Source organism: Hippoglossus stenolepis, chromosome 14 (genome assembly GCF_022539355.2).
Source record: "Hippoglossus stenolepis isolate QCI-W04-F060 chromosome 14, HSTE1.2, whole genome shotgun sequence".
NCBI classification, from domain to species: Eukaryota; Metazoa; Chordata; class Actinopteri; order Pleuronectiformes; family Pleuronectidae; genus Hippoglossus; species Hippoglossus stenolepis.
In genome coordinates this window covers 8,578,816-8,598,059 of record NC_061496.1, presented here as the reverse complement: position 1 = coordinate 8,598,059, position 19,244 = coordinate 8,578,816, and the positions used below count along the sequence as shown (strand labels likewise).

Here is a 19,244-nt window from a genome sequence, read left to right as displayed (position 1 = left end):
GCTTTTTTCACAGTTTGTTAACGTTGCAGCCATATGCTAAAATCTTTACTACAGGTGGCGTCAAATCACGGTGTAGAAACATCTCAAAGATGATCAAGAGAAATGGGAGGCACACAAGCTATATTCAAAGTGTCACAGAAAAGGATCTTAATAATAACCTCAATGTTTTTTTGAATGGGGCCTTAAGCAGAATTTGAGGTTATGTTATGAAAATAATAATAATAATAATAATGGTGTCGCCCAGGATATTTGACCCAGTTACAGATGTTACTTAAATACATTGCCTGAAGCTATTGGCATACGTAGCTTCCTAAAGTCCTTTAAATGCATCACCTGCAAACTATCAGCAGGTGCCCTCAGAGACATTCCCTTTCATACGAGGGGGATGCGGGGCCCTGAGCGCATAGGGAGGTCCCGCTCTGTGTATTTAGAATACATTGATGAATGAATCAATCAAAGAATTTAAACAATCTTAGTATAAGGCTGCTAAATAACAAAATGAGTTAAAAAAAGGGTCTGAATACTTTCTTAAAGAACAGCACATACATCTCTATCTGTAGTCGATGTTTATGTGCCTAAACAAAATTAACCACGCTGGTAAACCTCTACGTCAGACTGAATATCTGAACATTTCATTTAAATGACATGTTCATGCCAGCCAGAAAAAGAAAGTGAAAAACGGCGGTGGGGATAAATTGAATGTAAAGCCAACGCTCCATTCAACAGGCTATAAGAAGTAAATCAATTATTTTCTTGCCATTGCCTCTGAAGGTTCATATAAGTGTCCCATTTTTCTCTGATATTGAGGCAAAGTGGAATTTGTACAGAGCAAAGCAATGCAAGGTCGCATTTTTCAATCAAACAACATTTGGAAGACAAATGATGTTGCGTCGTGGCATGTGTGTGTTTAAATGTGCATCTCTGTATGTGTGTGCCTGTGTGTGAATGTGGGGGAGAGAGCTTTCTGATGAAGAATTCTGGCATCTTATCACTGATGTACAGAGACAGAGAAAGCCTGAATGGCTTTTCAGAGATTTAAAGAATTGAGCAGATTTACATATTAGTGATTATGTACTGTGGTATTTTTAGTACATATCGTGAATCATTAACTCAACCAACAGAAAGAGGGATACAAACCAAGCAAAAAAAAGGAAGAGATGCCCGTACCTTCATCAACCTCCTCTTCCTCAGTGGGCGAGGCTAGTTGTCCTCTTCCTTCATTGTTTCTCTCAGCCTCCCTCTGAAGGCTCACCACCTCATACATAGCATCGCTCGGACCAACCCGGTCTGGTGCCTGCTGCAAACACAAACACACACACACACACACACACGGACACGGACACGGACGGACACGGACACGGACGGACACGGACACACACGGACACAAAGAGAGACTTTTTGATCCCTGATGAAGAGGAAATTCATCAACCACCTTCATGATGCAATTATACGAACAGAACGTGTTGTTATGTTGACCACAGAATAATTGATATTATTGGTAGTGTACAATTTTACAAACTTACATTCAAGTGCATTGATCAGTAATGTAAAACCTGAGCTCTTCATATTACATATTAGCAGGTACAAACTGTAATGCAAATATATAAACGCAAGGTTGGCCCCGATAGCAATACAAAAAAACCCCCATCCAAATACTAACTATATATTAACTAACCTCCTTGGTGGAGGCAAAACAGTGATCAACAGGTTTAATGTTCTCTGTTGCTTATAAAGGTTTGAAAATGCTTTTACTTCTGCAAGTTGTTGATCCCTTCAGTTTCAGGACAGATGTGAAAGTGTTTGACACTAAATAGGCGTCAGGGGTATGGCCCAGCACCGAGTTCCTCAAACCAACAGAGCCTCCACTCCCATCTGTCCAGGACAGTCAGCTTCCGGCACTCAGTGGAGCTCATACCTCCGCATGGGCCCAACAATGCCATTAAACTCAATCAATAAACTGTACGCACCTGTAGATATCATTCCCCTTAATATTCCAGATCCTCTTTTCTATCAACATCTATGCATAATTGCCAATTGGAGAAAATATTTGAAAAATGAACTTGAAAAAGATCCTTGATCAGCCCCGTTGCACGGACCCGCAGTTTGTTGGTTCTTTCTTGACCCATGTCCCATTCTCCCAACGAATTTTGTTGGAATCCATTCAGTAGTTTTTCCTGAAAGCGTCGACCCACTGGTCAGAGGACGACTCACTCTACCCCCTGAGACCATGATGTTATCTTGAAGTCGAGAGTATAAAAATTGCTTAACAAAAATAAAAGCTTAATAAAAGCAGTGTTATCTCATCATTAAATCCTTCATGAAAGACTAACGAAGTGCACAAGAGAACAAAGACACCAGCAGACTTGACCTTGGGTGTCATAAGCTACTGATGTTTATTTCTGGTCTTTTCAATTACTGTAGTGCTGTTGCCTCTCTCCTCCACCTGGTAGAATGGATCAATGAGCGGCATTGATCTGCCCACTCGCATGGCATCTAATGACTAACTCAAGTCAGTGATGGGAGCACAAATTGAGAGAGAATATCAAGCCAAGACTATTTTTAGAGAAAATCCAAGGAGGCTTAGGTAACACATTTGCTTTGCGATGGCCTCTGCCAGTGAATTGTTAACCCTACGGGATGAATTATTAACACTGATAAAACTGTGACAGAAAATTGGGCCAAAGACAAACACAGAATTATTAACTGTGGTTTATAATAAGAAAAAGAAAGAAAACGTTATTATCCAACCGTGTTTGCTGATATAAAGAACAGCTCTCCCGGCAAAATGTTATTCTATGACTGCATTAACAGTTAATGCATCTCTGCAACATCCCAAAGTGTTTTTCTCTTTCAAGGTTATTTTCAACCCTAAGCTTTCACAAAGGTGGCATTTCTCTTATAACACCTCTGGTATCACTCTCTGCAGTTGGTCCCATCAACTTAAAGTTCAAGCTCATCTTGAACTTTGCTCGTCTAAAAAAGGAAAGTTCACTCGCAGATACGCACATTTGAAGCTCCACCTTTGCATTGATTAGCTACATTTTAAAGGGTTTACAACCTACGGATATTTTTTTGGGGGGGGGGGGGCTGATCTCTTTCCTGAATTCCTGAATCCTTGATATTGAATTCTCTTCAGCCCCATTCTTGATGTAGAAAATGACAGGACTCTTGAATTCAACTTGCACTTGACAGGCAGGTTTGTTTCCAGGTAAAGCAGAAAATCAAGAAAAATGATTCTCTGAGAAATCAACTTAACCTCCTATGTGCAGGTCAATAGAAGGAAGCTTGGACAGCAAATAACTCTGCAAGGGCTAATTTTGCTAATCTCACCATGTTAAAAAAATGAAAACAAATTCCTGGAACTTCTCCAAAATTGACTGGGTTCTTCCTTGGGTCATGCCCCCCCCGCCTCCCAAAGATTTCCTGGAAATCGGTTGAGTAGATTTTGTATAATCCTGCTAACTAACAAATACACAAACGCAGACTAAAACATGACCTCATGGGCGGAGGTAATTAAGAAAACAAAGAAAACATTTTCCACAGGTTGGCACAGATAATGACTTCTTGGTTCGTCGAATGACTAATAACAGTTTTGGCCGAATAAGAGAACAGGACGACATGATTGCCATCTTTGACTAAAAATACAATATTATTTTAATTTGCTCTGAACCACAGCACCAGTCCAACACCCTTCCATTTACTGCGGAGATAACTACAGAGGAAATCAGGCGGATGAGTCAGACGCCGCTGTTAATTACCCACATGCCAATAATGCGACAGAGCCTCTTATTAGCTCTACAATCCAAAGCCTCCCCACACTTCACTGCTTTGCCAGCTCCCCACGGCCTCCTACAGGAGATGTGCTTTTTAACAGGGGAGAAGAGGCTTAAGGCTTAACTGTATTTTCTAAGCACCTGCACCAACTGTTCAGAACGGGTGTCCTTGTGTTGGTGGGAGGTAAGTGAATGTGCATTCTTAACTCTCTCTCACTCAGCAATTCTTTAATCAAGCAACTAGTGAGGAAACTCAAAAGGGCTCATGTTTCTGGGCGTGTGATGTTGCACATTTTCTATCAACTAATTCCAGAAATCTGTCTGTATGTAGAAGATATCTCGAGGAACGTTCATTTTATCTGCTTCACATTCACTCGACTAGCGCTCTGTAGCTGGTCCGACTGGGACTAATCAACATGTGTGACGTTGTGGATCACGACAACAGACAAATTCACGACAACGAATTCTCCAGTTCAGGGATCGGTGTACTGAGCTACACTGAAGCCAAACTTTGAATAAACGGGCCTGTGAACAGGAAGAGAAATGGAAAATCCGCTGATAAGATATTTGCATCTTTCCGCACTTGATCTTACAACAAAACAAGTGTCTTGGTTCTCTTGAGTAGAGCATTTGACTGGTCACTGACACAGCAACACGCCTCCTAACTGTCTGCACTGACCTCCTCCTCCTCCACTGCACACATCCTCGCTCCACTTCCCCCTCCTCTTTCTGACAAGCTCGGGCTGGGTTGGGAACTGACGCTGTTGTGGGCAATAAACCCCTTTGAGACGCACGTGATAATGGGCTGCATTAATGAATTTGACTTTACGTGAACCAAACCAGCGACAGTAATATTGCTGTGAAAAAGGACTCGACCGCTTCGGGTTATTTATTCCATTACATTTGTACATTTATCGAAAACATTGTAAGCTGTGGTGTGCGTGGGGATGCTTTGGAGAAATTGTGTTGGATTAAATAAACTCAAACTGGCTCTCTACTTTAGGATTGAAACTAAGATATTGTTGATCACCTTTCAAACCAGACATTAAAGAAAGAATCCAAAAATCTACCAGGTTAAAAACATCTCTGGTTAATCAATCACACTCTGGTTTAAACATGCATGAATATATGCAAAGGATGAAATGTGTACAGGTGCTTTAAGATTTAACAGTTGCAGGGGAAATACCTGTCTGAGTTTGAGGTAAAAGGTCTCGCTGAAGGTCTTCCGGCTAAAGTACCAGAAGCGTTCGTTTGATGGATAGACCCTGACCAGAGTTTCCAGCAGGAAACGAACCGGCTCCAACACTTCGGTCACGACCAGGTCCACTGCCACCGTCATGTACACTTGTTTATCTGGACCATAACAGGGAGAAAAAGGAAAACAAGAAAATTTTTTTAAAAGGTTACTGTGACACATTATGTGGGACTCCTTCATTTTTCTTTTAATATGAAACGAGAGGACCTACATACACAAACAGATGTATGGCTCAAACTAACACTTATCACTTCATGCTTCTATTCTGGTTTTATTATAACAGAAGTATAATCAAATGGGAAGGAGGACATGGGGGAAAGAAATCTATTTACAGTGAGGAAGTTCTGAATAAATTTGTAGAAGAACATGAGATAAACCCTTGACATGAACAATAATAATGATAAGGTCAAGCAGAACCTGCTCATTTAGAGAAATGTTTTTGAATGAGAGGGACTTTTGCTGCAGCTTCATTCAGCAATGATTGCCTAGTTTAGATACTTTTAGATTTTTTTTTTTTTCGAGATAATAAAGGCTTTTCTTTTAATGGCTCAGACACCCAAGGTTTGGTTACATTATAATATAATAATAATATTTCATTATTCAAAATTGGTCTGGAGTATTTTGGATAAAGAATTGGATAAAATAAGAATACAAGACAGTACTGCAAAGTGAATTGCATAAGAACGATCTCCTCACGATGCTGCTTTTTATTCAGTTCCTCTCACAAGTGTGTCCACAGCTCTGTTGGCTCTGCTGCCCGACGTGTTCACGCTTCCATTGTGCACAAACATGTCGAGCTTTGACAAGTAATGGGTCACAGGACAGTGCACAGACTATAAGTTATGTCAGAGAATGGAACAAAGCAATTAACACGTCCGAGCACTGCATAATTCCCAGACGTGACCTTGGGTTTTGTGACACTTCCATACGTACTATAATGTATGGAAAAATGTCCTACTTCATAAACTACCAATCACAAGTTCTAGAACAACACAATCTTTTCAGTTTTTATTGAAATTCAGGCTGTTCATAACCATAATGGAACAAAGGTATGTAGATTAAATCTTGCTCAACAAAAAGATTCCTCAATTCGTTATTCTTCAAATATCCCATTGTTTATGTACGCTGTGCTTTAATTCCAGAAACATTGAGTATTTTCAACTGAAACATGTATTTATGTATGGTTGAAAATAAATCTAAACGTGTAAAAGAACTTGAAAGTTAGAAGCTTGCTTGCTTTGCCTAGTATATAACTCGTCCTCACCTTTAGGTGTGTCTTCATTCAATGGCTGGAAGACAGCCAAGTTGGGGTTCCACGTTCCTGTGATAACGTAGGCCTTCCCATCAGAGCTCTTCCCCATCGACTCCTGTGTAGACATTTATCCATTTGCTTATGTTCTTGTTACACACATTGTTTTATATAGTGTAAATTACAAGTCACTTGAACATGACCCATAGTGCACACATAGGTGTTTAAATTATACTGAATACTCTTTCTATTCTATTAAAAAGGTTACAATGAGTTTAGTATTTCATAAATCAGTCTGCCTAGTCTCATGTTCCACGAACACAAGGCAAGTACACGACTTTCAATTATCATGATGTACTGTAAACTGTATCTCACCAATAAAACAAGTGTCTGCTCACCATGTCTAGTAGATGCATGTCACTGTTGCAGACTTTCTGTCCTGGACTCAGCAGCATCCCAAAACACCTGGAGGGAAGATGCAGGAGGTACAACGACAAATCAATACTCTGCTGCGGAGGCAGAGTCTGCATTCACCAGCAGAGTGTACTGAGAGGAAACTTATAATATGGAATATACTATACTCAGTGAAGTAGACTCAGTGTAATCTTTTAGGCATGTCAGGCAGCCTCACATGTATAAGCCCCTTCCTGCTCTCACTGCCACTGCTGCCTGTGACAAACTGTCCAACTACGGTTGAACCTTAACAGAGACGTCCCTTACATCAACAAGGGCTTCATAGCCACAGGAAATTAAACAGCCAGAAAAAAAGTGAACAACTGGGATTATATTATCTACTGTTACTGTAACACCCATCAGGGGTCTCATTGTCACCTTATTGGATGGGTAAAGTGGTCAGTGTTCCATCAACAGTCAGTCCCAAAGCAATCTATACTGAAGAAGCAGGGTTTCGTGTTATAAGCAAGTGCCCTCAGCTTTAGGTTTGAGGTGCCATCAAGTGGTCAATGTGGGAATCTCAGTTTCAGAGTTGAATTATGTAAGAGTGTGTTTACAGTATATCCATCACTAATCCACTATGGCTCTAACTGATTTCACAAAGTAGGGGTCAGATGTCTTGTGACAGTTCAACAGGATTAATAAGCTTGGAAAGAAGACACTCTCTTTCTAACAAGGAGGCCGTTCAGCTGCTCAGCTGCAAATACACAACAAAATGTACGCAATCATGGATGCACATGTCGCAAAGCTCAAAACACTTTGAGGCTATTAAAGAAAAATTATATTAATAAACCAGATTCATATAAGGTCACTGTGACCTTTGACCACTGAAATCTAATCAATCAATCAGTATATCCAAGTTAATTGTAACGGATGTAATGAAATTCCCTACGGGCAGTCCTAATGTATCCCATTCACAGGGATCCGAGGTCACTGTGACCTTGACCTTTGACCTCCAGGCACCAAAAATCGAATCAGTTCATCTTTGAGTCAAAGTGAATGTTTATACCACATGTAATAAAATTCCCTTTGGCCATTTCTGATATATTGTGTTTAAACCATCACATAGTTATTTGACCTTGACCTTTTGACCTTTGATCCCCTACATCTAATCAGTTCATCTTTGAGTCTAAGTGAATGATTGTACCAAAACAAATCAAACAAACATACTTTGTGAGGCCAGTGTGAGCTTTGACCTTTTACCACCTTTTACTCACGAACATCCTTGAGTCGAAGTATATATTTGTACCAAATTTGAAGAAATTCCCTTTAGGCATTCTTAAGATATCACATTCATGAGAATGGGACGGACAAACTACCAGAAAATATAATGCATCCGGCCACTGGCTGTCACTGACGCGGAGGCATAATAAAAACATAAACACAGGCTGCGCACCTCAGAAAGGATCAGCTCTGAGCACAATAAGCGTTTCCACTGACGCTAAAAATAAAGGAGAGGGCAGGTGCTTGTCTCCCTCTGAGAGCAATAGGAGGTAAAGGGTAAGGAAGACATGGGGGAGTGATGAAGCTGACCTAGTTTTTCAGGGCTACCGTGCCACAGGAGCATGTAAACACATAAGAATAAGTGCGATTTCAAGTGTATTGTTGTTGCAGTATTTCAACCACTGAGTTTGTCCATTTTAAGCAGCCTGGTGCTTTCATAGGAAACCATAAAGATATTCATAACATGGCTATGGATTGAATATGCAATGTCCACCACCAGCATATTTACAGCAGTGTTTGAGAGCTTATCATCATTACCTCCTACCTCGATTGTCCTGCTGAAACAGATGACTACCTACAACAGCACAAAGACAGCTCACCTCTCAATGCCCAGCTCCTTGTTGCACATTTGCTGAACTGAGATGACGGCCTTCTTCTGGACGCCCTGTCGCAACTTGAAGTAAAACTTATCTCTGTCCTTTGGCACTGGACTGTGTGGGGGAAGAAGGGGGGTAATCACATCAAACTTAAGGGACTTAGATGTAATTCCATTTTGACTTTGTACATTGTACTGTGATGTTCCTTGATGTAACTGGAACTTATTGTTCTCTTCCTTGATAAAAGTTTATTTGACAAATATTATTAATAATTATAGATAAAACATGACATGCAGTCCATCAAGTCCACTCCTTAATGGAATGTATATTACTGGCATCTGATGAACGTTCAGAACTGCTATTTTAATGTTTATTTCAAGAGAACAGATAACTGTAAGAAAATTAAAAAAAACATTCCTTGTGAAAATGAAAAAAGCCTCTTACTGAACCAATAGGTTTCATGTTTCTATTTGCGGATGAACGATAACAGACGGATCAAATACTATTGCAGCAGCAAATTAACAATAGAACAAACATTTCTAAATAACATTTTTTGTGATACTAAGATGATACAGAACTACATATATGACAAACAAATTAAGGTTCCTCCATTAAAAAGGCTGTTTCTCATGTAATAAGACACATAAGATATACTGAACACACATTTATACTCCAGAGTAAAGTGTATTGATCTGCATGAGTGTGTATTCACGAAACAAGTACCTGAAGTTGCCCTTGCCATCATCCTCTTTGATTTCCAGCGACACAGTGAAGGTGTAGAGGTCACTGTCGGGCGGACCGGACAGCGTCGTGTCCCTGATGTCTGCCGGCCGAGAAGAGCGTCGAAAGGCTGTGGAGAAACTGTAGAGGATCCGACTGACCTGGGTGGAAAAAGAAGAGGGGAGATGATGAACTTCGGACGGAGAGTTAAAGAAGTGGGAAGGATTAAAGGGTGAGGACAAGAGAAAAGAATACATCTTGCTTATGAGCAAACAGAAACGATAAATCAAATGTTACAAAAGGAAATGAGTACATAGAATAAATGTACACAAACAGAAATTAATAGAACAGGAACATTTAAGGGATAGAAATAAGTAGAATAGACGGGAGATTATTGAGATCAACATAACAGGAGAACAGTGCCCTCAACTGGTTCAACAATGTCACTACATCACAATACAGTGGACATACTGTACGATTAAAAAACTGTAATATCTGTTCTTATAAACATCTGAGATTTTTTTTGACAGACACATTATTTGTGGAGATTTACTGTAATCGTTACTGAGAGTGGATTAGGCTGTTTTCCATTTCACACGCTTGGTACAATCATGATGGCTTAAAATTATATCTGTAAACGTGGCAATGTTGCTTCCTAAATATAAAATGTGAAACTTATAAAACCAGAAGCTTTGTTTAGTCTCCGATCCAACTTGTTGTGTTATATCGTATCCGTGGAGTGTGAGCTTTTGTTTACCTGCTTTAAATTCTACTGAAGCAGAAGTTCTTTTTAATTATCGTTTCCTGCTCATAACAGCTTCCTTGATGTTTGCTATCCCGTGTCTCAATGGTATTGGATTACATGCAGTACAGTGAACTGAACACTATGTTGAGTTGTAGCTTGTAATGGGGGCCAACACGCATGAAACTCACAGCTTCTTTAATGTGGCAGGAGAAGACGTGGATCTGGAAGTCCTCAGAACTCCGGTAACTCTCGGTGAAGGAGAAACAGTCGCTTTCCACTGAGCCCTCCTGTCCGCGAGCGCAGAACAACACCTTGTAAATGGGGAAGGAGGCGATCTCTGTACCTGAAGCCTGGTCCACAATCCTGCAGAGAGTCAAGGTTCAGACTAACAATCAATACAGACGTAGGCTGCGGATACTAAACTTTAATTTGAAAATGGTTTTAAGAGGAGCTAACCTGTTTTGGTCAATGATCAATTTTTTACAATTACCACCAAAACTATTTTTTTGTGACCCGACATCCCACTGAAAATATTTAACATCATGAAACATTTTCAGATGTTGTGTGTAGAACTGGCATTAGATAACTTAGGCTAAATATGAGTTTGTACAAAGACTCAAGGAACTGAATAACATTTTATATTCCATTCAGTAAGTAAGTAATCATTGTCACGGCATTTTCAACACAGTCCAAAAACGTCACGTCTCATTTCCTCTGTGGTGCATCTTCACATTTCATGTTCCCCTTTCTCTTAATGACTCAGGATGGTTGAAAAGTTTCTCTCAACTCAATTGAACTGTAAGTTCATTTCTTCTGCTGGATATCAACCAGCAGATGTGATGTGGACGTTCGATAAACACATAATTCATGATGATCTGTTCTCGGTTGTTCTCCTAAGTGACTGTTTATCTGCTGGAGCCTGTGAAGTATAATGTATCAAAGCTTTGTAGATATACCCTGGTGTCCTCCTTTTTACTGTACCACTACCACAGCTACCATTAGGTTTTGTGATTTTATCTATTATGATCTATTATTGGACCTCAGAAGAAGTCTGTAAGTCCACGATTATAGTGTCAGCAATTCCTTTAGTGTAGCTTCTTAACTCTTACTCTAAAGTTTAAATATCCATAACAACCATTCTCAAAAAACGCATCTACTTTTCTTTTCATCTTACTTCAATCTTAATACATTACAGACCTGACTGAGCCATCTGGTCCGCAGGGGACATGTAGGGTGATGGGGATGGGGATGGCGCTCTCTGCTCGCAGGGTGGTCATGGCCCCCTGTGCCTCTGCCTCGTTGCGGGGGGCTTTGACCCAGGTGCAGCCCAGGTAGGACAGCTTGTTAAACTGGACACTGTCCTCCTCCAGGACCACGGGGCTGGACGGTGCTGGACATGCTTCTGTGGACACACAGAGTGGTTGTGATGGTTTTCATTTTCCTCAAAAGTTGTAATGTACTGTAATTAGGGGTTTTCTGTGCAAATTCCGAAATAAATGGATTGTCCATCTCTTCCCGATAAGGGAAATTTGAACTAAGATAAAGCAACATATCATGTGAATCTGTCATTCCATAACAGCATAATGAGAACAGAACCTTTTCTGAACTTTCACATCCTGTAGTTAAACAGGTCCACGACAGAGTGGTGAAAAAAAACTACAGTTGCTACGGCCTTTAACCTGAAACTTTCACACTTCCCAAACAGGAAACCGAACAATGAGCAGCGGCTGGATTTCCACTGCTGAGTGACTATTTCTTGACCCCACACTAACCATTTCCTCTTGCCTCACGCTGCAGTTGTGCATTAACACAAAAAATAAAGTAACTGTAAATGAATTCAAAACAAGAGACACGTAGTCTTAACGTAACATTCCAGTTGTGATTTGTTTTTGGATATAAGCATGTGAGTAAATAAGTGAGTAAATAAAAAAAAAAATGAAAATTCTGTCTTGACAAAAAAATGTAATTCTATGGTGTTGGAAATAAAAATATCCACCCACACACATGTGTACAAACACATATATGATATTAATGGTCATCATTCTTCTCAAGCACCTGAAACTTTCACTTTCTTTCACCTGCTGCATTTATCAGCTGTGAGATTTACATGATATTTCACCACAGACATTAATGCTAAAATAATTACAGCATATGGTACAATGCAAAAGTTTGGACATACCTTGTTTTTTTGCAGTTTTCCGTCGTACAGAAAATTTCATTTTTAGCATCACCGTGAATTTGACTATTGGTCTGCAGACAGAGACATGATTGTGCTTCCTTCCTCTGTGACACAGCATCAGTATGTTTCATATCACTTGAAACTGCAGAAGGGCTTTACACATGACTACACGATCGCCTAAAAATACATACAGAGGTGATTTTCACTTTAGTTCATCTCCTCACATCCTGTGTTTCCAGAGCTAATGTCCTTATCGCTCAAATGACAGGGTGGATTTACATGTTATTCTATTTTTATTTCAATGTTTATTTGGTAGGGAGGGATACAATATATGGAAAATATTGCAGCAATAATCCAGTGCAATGCATCACAGCATTTGTAGCAACTGATAATTCCAAATGCTTGTCCCTAGAAGGGCCTTTAAGACAATAAACACATTATACACATATGTATTATTGTTTTAAACTCATTTGGAAACCAGAACCGTAACAAAATCTTAAGTACTGCCATAATGCAACACCAAAGTTTACCAGGGCAATATCATATCAAACAAATTCAAACCTTTCAACATAATTAGGTGACTTCATAAATCCCACATAATAGAATACATTTTCCACCATTGTTGCAGTTTTAATGATGAGGGACCTCAGAGGGCGTTGGAGCCTGTACGTTGCTAATGCCTTGTGCATTTACAAGGTAAACAGTGAAGTATATCAGTCACAGTACAGAGTGTTGGTCTTTCTTCTGATGTCTGGGCCAACCCGTCCTTGCTGATATATGCAGCATTGAAGCAATGTCAGCAAGTTCAGATAGCGGCACGGACAATCTGATACGGTGAGACTTGAATTTAGTTTTTTCAATGGTATGCACATGCAGCTGCATCTTTTCAAGGTTCTCTGGTCAGTGTTAAACATTTTTTCATCCAAGAATGCATTACAAATTGGAATTTCCACTCTGATATGAAATGCCAGTAAAGTAAGAGATAAGCCAAGTATGGGCACTATCAGAAATTATTTGTTGGGTTTCTTTGCCTCAAATAAAATCTGTGCAGCAAAGCTCACTGAAATATGACAATTTATGAAATTAACTGCTTTTTGACACTAATATTCTGTGAAAAAATAAATAAGACAGTAACTGTAGATGGAGCTGAAAGGTCAAGAGATGAGAGTATACCTGGAGGCGGTGGCTCCAGGACTTGGCTCTCTGGGTCCTTGTGCTTCTCCATTTTTTCCACGCTGCTCTTCTCCACCTCCACCTTCACCTGATCATCATCATCATCATCCAGCACGTCCTCCATGGCTCTTTCCAGCTGCTCGCTTCCATTCCAAGACATCTAAGGAATAGAGGAAAAGGGGAATTAACATGAGGTCAGGGACAGAGAGCAACAAGGAGAGATTAAACATGGTGAGGAAAAGGAAACATTTAGATAGATGACGACAGACAAGGGCTTCCTCACTCCTTTGCCAAAAGTTTGTGAATCACGTGCTGTCAACACGCCTTCCTGGGTTGTAATTACACAGCAAAACCACATGAATACTTCCAGGTAAAACTCTCTTAGCTGCTCTGGTAAATCTTTTGGTTTAGTTTTGGGGGAAATGAAAAGTACAACTTGCACCATTCAAATCAGGTGTAAAAGTGTGTCCAGGTGTGATTCTGACCTTGAGTCTCGGTTTGCCCTCAGAGCCCTGTGGTGACCCTGCTGCACTGGGCTGTACCAGAACAAACTCCTCACTGGTGACGGTGGCCACGGACTCGGTGGAGCTGCTGACTTTTCCCAGTGAGGAGCTGTCATCCATGGCTGGCTGGTTTACTCAGGGTCAGCGGGGGAGACCAGGGTTCAAGCTCTCCCCTTCCCTCTCCTGTTCGCCCCAGCTCTGTACACAATCTGCAGGCACAACAAATGGAGCAACATGAAGCAGTTTAAGCATTGAAATGGTTAAAGCAACACTATGTAGCTGTTTCCTGAGCAACAGCGCCCTCTGCAGCCACATGTCGTGGTTAATTCTGTTGTTCTCTGCGAGAGATCAAGTAGTTTTCATCCAGAGAAAAACAAAGCCTCTCACTCACTGAACTGAAACACAACTGAACTGTGGATATTACCCATGATCCCTGGCTTCCTGAACCAGAAGAGCTGCAGCTATAACAAATACACCAAACTCTGTTAAATTACTTGATATTTTGAAAGTTTCCCAGCTGAATATTGGAGATAAACGCTGTTAATATTATGACTTCCGTGTCTTTTTCAACTGCTCTACAGTTTGGCATTACTCTTGCCCTTCCGGCCATGATTATAGGGATTATAGGCTGCAACTATCAATCAGTTACACACCTCTCACAGGAGATGCTACCCCCTTACCAAAGATACACAGTAGAGTGGGAATGAAAGCCGCACCATTCTCCCTGTTCCAAGACAAAACTATTTTTGAATTCTCCTTTCAGCAACTTTCTCAATTATGTGGTTATAAGATCATAGGTCAAAGACCACATTGAGTAGGAAAATCTATTGAGAGGTCGGTGAATGTTTTGTCATTTTCAATAAATCAAGGTTTAATGTGTCACAATTTATGTGCTGTGAGCCGCTGTGTCACTGTAACGTGCAAAGCAACTCGGCTCCAATACAAAACACACCCGTCATGCACACAGACACACCAAAGACCTGTCAGACAACAGCAAAACAACTTCCTGGTTGTGGAAACCACATTTTGGTTTTGCCGTAAGTCGATGCAAATATGACTCTAAGCAACATGTCATCTCTGAGTTAATGACACCCACACAATATCCTGACCTGAAATTAAAAGGATTACATCCTCATGCTTCAGTGTTTTTCTAACATCAGCTATTTGTTTCTGTTGAACATTCAGTTATTATCTTAAGCCCTGGTGGGGCAATATTGCAACAGTTAGAAATCTACTGACGTAGTTACATCCACCATTGTCAGATGTGTGACAACACATTTCCAGGTATTTCCTAATCAACTCAATTTATTATTGAAGTTTTATGGTTTTCAATTGAAAAGAATTGAAATTTAATTGTTGAGCTGGCATTATTTGTATGCGTTTTCTTCCTTTTACTTCTACAGACTCAGCACCAGAAGACCAGCCCCCTGAACATGTCTTTCTGCACATCAGCATCAGCCCATTGTCTGTACATGTTACATCCTGCTGGCTCATTTGTTTTGGTGTGAGGCGGCCTGCACCACAAACAAACACGTCAAGAGGGATACTTAACCTTTACTGTGAGCAAGAAAGCTGTTCTGTTTCTAATATACAATTAAGAAAGTCTTCAAAACAGTTGTAAAGTACTGTTAAAATAAATAAACAATAATATAAACAATAAACAATCAGGAGTACTTTAGTGAAGCCTATAACACCTACTGCTTCAAAAGCCACATTAACCTCCTACTAAAACAAATTTACAAATCATATGATCAATAAATGTCTTGTTATTTTGGTAATCGATACGTTTTTATCAACAAAATTGCCCAAATGTATGGATTTCAGCCACTAAATCATAGAAATTTGCTGCTTTTCAGTTTTATATCATCATATATGATACTAATATCATTTTTTTTATGGACTCAAATATTAATATAATCTGTAATAAATTACTATGTCCAACCTGAAATGTATCTTTTCATAGCCATTGCCAATACCAGTGCACCAACGTCTACTTCTTTTATAGATTTTGTGTAAATGACGTACAGCTCAAGCAGCTATCAAACAGCTGGGGTTCAAGTTTAGAGTTTATGATGATGCTGTGGAAGAACAACACACACACACACACACACACACACACACACACACACACACACACACACACACACACACACACACACACACACACACACACACACACACACACACACACACACACACACACACACAGTTCAGCACAACAGCATGAAGGGGGTCATTCATTCACTCACAGTGACATGCTCACATGCACACAAAAGGCTTTCATACACACTTAACCCGGGCAAATCAAATTCATCAAATCAAACTCCACGCAGACATACATGAGAGCAGCAACGGCATCATGTGCTCCGATCACACCTATTCAATTACAAGGAAAACAGCATGAAGCAAAGAAGTGAACACTCTCACTGATTCACTTCGCTGGACAGAGCTGCAAGATAAGAAACACAGATAGTGTAAAGGCAGGATGGGAATCTATGTCGTTGAGAGGAAATGTCCACCAGTTCCACGTCTCTTCTTCGGATGTCAAACTGGTTCTGAATCATGTGATGAACACACGCCAACCACACTGAAGTGGTTATTAACTTTTAAGTAGAGAGCATTCCTAACATGATGACCCAAGGCTTTGATTAGTGCATTTGCTGAGATGTTATCATGTCTGACCTATTACACTGAAATATGGTGGATGCCTTTGAAGGATTTATCAATTGAGGCCTAATTTATAGGGATCCATGAGTTTTCAAGTAATAACAGCAAGTAATTACACACATATTAGACAACAGTATTCATCTAGATTAGACTGTTTCCGTTCTCTCCCAGTCTCAGTGTCCTCCGGTGGCCGGGCAGTTGCTTTCTCACTGGCTCTGAACACCAGAGCAAATGTACACCCAGTCATTACCAGCCTTCTCCGCCAGTCCCAGTTGGCAGACTTGCTCGCCAACAACTGCCTGTGTGGAAACTGTGAATGGCCAGTGGTGTAGACAGACTGCATAGCACCCACAGGAGCTGGGCGAAGCAACTACGTCATGTCTATGGGTGCATGTCTTTCTGAGGGTTGACTAGCCCTGCTGGGATACAACAGTATCAACAGACAGAATACTGTAATTGCTGTTTGAGAGTCGAGAGGGATAAACCTCATTTAAGGTCAACGATTGAAATGCAAACGTTGTGATCACATTCAATCTGAGGGAAGTTTTACAAAGTGAATGATGCTGGGTGCATCAGAAACAAGAGGCATGAGTGAGCAAGCTTCTGTCACAACAATGTAGAGTTGGGTGACAGGTCAATCTGGTGATGGGTGGTGCTTCTGATCTTGTGTCTCTTCAGACTGTAGGTGATGGTGGCTAAATAGCTGATGTATACCTCCATCTGCTTCATGACCTGGCTGACCTTGTTGTGAAGAGGATAACTTGAGGCCGACCAACTTCAACCTGATGTCAACAGTTTGCTGCCTCCAAATCAACAAGCTGATTATGTGTCATGAGCACACTGGACATACCTGTCATGGCAACATGGCAAACCTGTTCAGTAGTGAATAATATAAAGCCATTGTTAGGGTTAGGCTGGTTATGTTTGACTAACTTTATAAGACACTATACATTTGAAAAGAATTGCCTACGTGAAATATTTAGTCCTGTCATAATATCAGGTTTTGCCCCTGTTGGCCTTGTTCATTAATCCGGTGTATAACAGGTAAACTGTAACAAAGGTGTCTCAAGTACTGACAGGTTTGGGAGTTAATTTCCCTATACGTGTAATTTTCCTTCTGTTGAAGAATCCATCAGCGACAGTGACTTCAATAAGTCCAAAACATCTGAGCCAGGTGACTCAACACATCCCCAGTAAAACAAAGAGGTCAGCTATTACTGCAGCTGGGACAGAAACCAACTCAAGTGCCTTTTAGTGACACCCAACACCTGTCAGTGAATTACATCCCAGTCTAAACCTGCAGCCATAGTTCATTTTATAGTCAAACACACACTATCTGCTGGTTTGTCTGTTTATTCCCAAATGCAAACATATACCTACAACCATGAATATAGTCCAATGCAAGGTATTATTCCATATACTTGATGGTTTTGGAGTGAGCTCTAAAAAAGACCTCCCTCATGTCAAAGCAACATCTTGACAACACGACAGGCAGATGCAGTGATGTTACTTGTGTATTTTCTACTACACGGCCGTGAGCTTCTCCACTCACATAAAACTCAACTGGATCAAACGTGCCAAGCAAAAGCTGCAAAGAGCCTTTTCTGGATGAGACACAAAAACAATGCAAATCTGTGCTACCTGGTGGAACCATCTATGAGCTCAAGTGCTGATGCTCCAGCTGTGGATTCAGTCAGTGCTCGTAAAAAAAACAACAGCCATGGCTTCAAATGTGAATGAAACATTGTCTTGTGCAATGTTAGGGTGTGTTTTCTTTTTAGTGTCAGGCTGTGAACTGTGCTTCCTACAGTCACTGGTGTCTGCAGGGCCTGGAAGAGGCTCATCCCACAGCCTCCCAGCAGCATCAGTAGCAGGGCTACCTCCTGCATGTCAGCCTTTCCCCTTCGCAACGGCACTTCAACCGACATTTAGTGGATTCAATCGAATGGCCGTGGCTCTGGGTGGTCAAGCACAACACCACCAGGAGTCCTGCACAAACGCAGACCCCTATTTTACAGCAGCACAGGGAGGAGGAGGGGGAGACGGACTAGCTAGCGACAGGCTAACTCACCCGTTACAGTCACTGAAGTGGGATCCTCGCCGCTGTTTTACACACAAAAAAAATGGGGTTTTGGAGTAAAGCAGGTCGCTGACAGCTAGCTAACAGGTGAGCGGAGCCCAAACAGGAAGTGTGCGGTGCTATGCGTTGCGAGCTAAAGCTAAGTTTGGCTAACGCTAACCAGCCCAAAGTCCAGAAACAGTTGGAGCAGCAGAGGCGGAGGAGCGGGGCTCTCTCTCTCCCTCTCTCCCTCAGCGACACCCCGCCCGGCTCCGGGGCAGGACCGACGGGAGAGGAGGAGGACACCCACCCTGCGGCCCCCGCGGCTCGTACCTGCGGGTGTAGGACGGACAGAGGTGCGGAAGACAGAGCTGTCAACTCACTTGTTGGGATCGTGGACGAGTTGCTCGCTGCTAGCTGTCAAGAGGAGCTGCGCCCGAAGATCGTGTGTGTCCGGGAGGAGGAATCACTCCGTCCGGAATCGAAGCTCCATCTTGCGCATGCGCTGTAGTCCTGATGATTCTCTGGCTCATGCACGTCCCTTGGAGTTCAGGTCAGAAATGTGTTAGTTTGCATATATCACATAGAGATGTTTCTGCAATGTTACCGTTCAACATGCGCAATATTATATTATATTATAGGACTAGA

The 19,244-nt window shown here is 41.2% G+C and overlaps 1 protein-coding gene across 3 annotated transcripts in view; it reads right to left on the bottom strand.

The window, feature by feature from the left end:
- The window catches only part of rabgap1l (RAB GTPase activating protein 1-like), a 99,449-nt gene extending 80,337 nt beyond the window's left edge, over positions 1 to 19,112 (bottom strand). Inside the window, exons 1-11 of one of the 3 annotated variants that reach the window (XM_035177613.2) lie at positions 18,980 to 19,112; positions 13,853 to 14,079; positions 13,368 to 13,527; positions 11,213 to 11,417; positions 10,204 to 10,378; positions 9,274 to 9,431; positions 8,554 to 8,664; positions 6,676 to 6,742; positions 6,293 to 6,395; positions 4,960 to 5,126; positions 1,168 to 1,297 (exon numbers count right to left, since the gene is read on the bottom strand). In XM_035177613.2, coding sequence (XP_035033504.1) covers positions 1,168 to 1,297; positions 4,960 to 5,126; positions 6,293 to 6,395; positions 6,676 to 6,742; positions 8,554 to 8,664; positions 9,274 to 9,431; positions 10,204 to 10,378; positions 11,213 to 11,417; positions 13,368 to 13,527; positions 13,853 to 13,990 — 1,414 coding nt within the window. In that variant the 5' untranslated portion in view covers positions 13,991 to 14,079; positions 18,980 to 19,112. The other 2 variants (XM_035177615.2, XM_035177614.2) reach the window with 2 other exon arrangements.
- Positions 19,113 to 19,244: the final 132 nt, after the last annotated feature.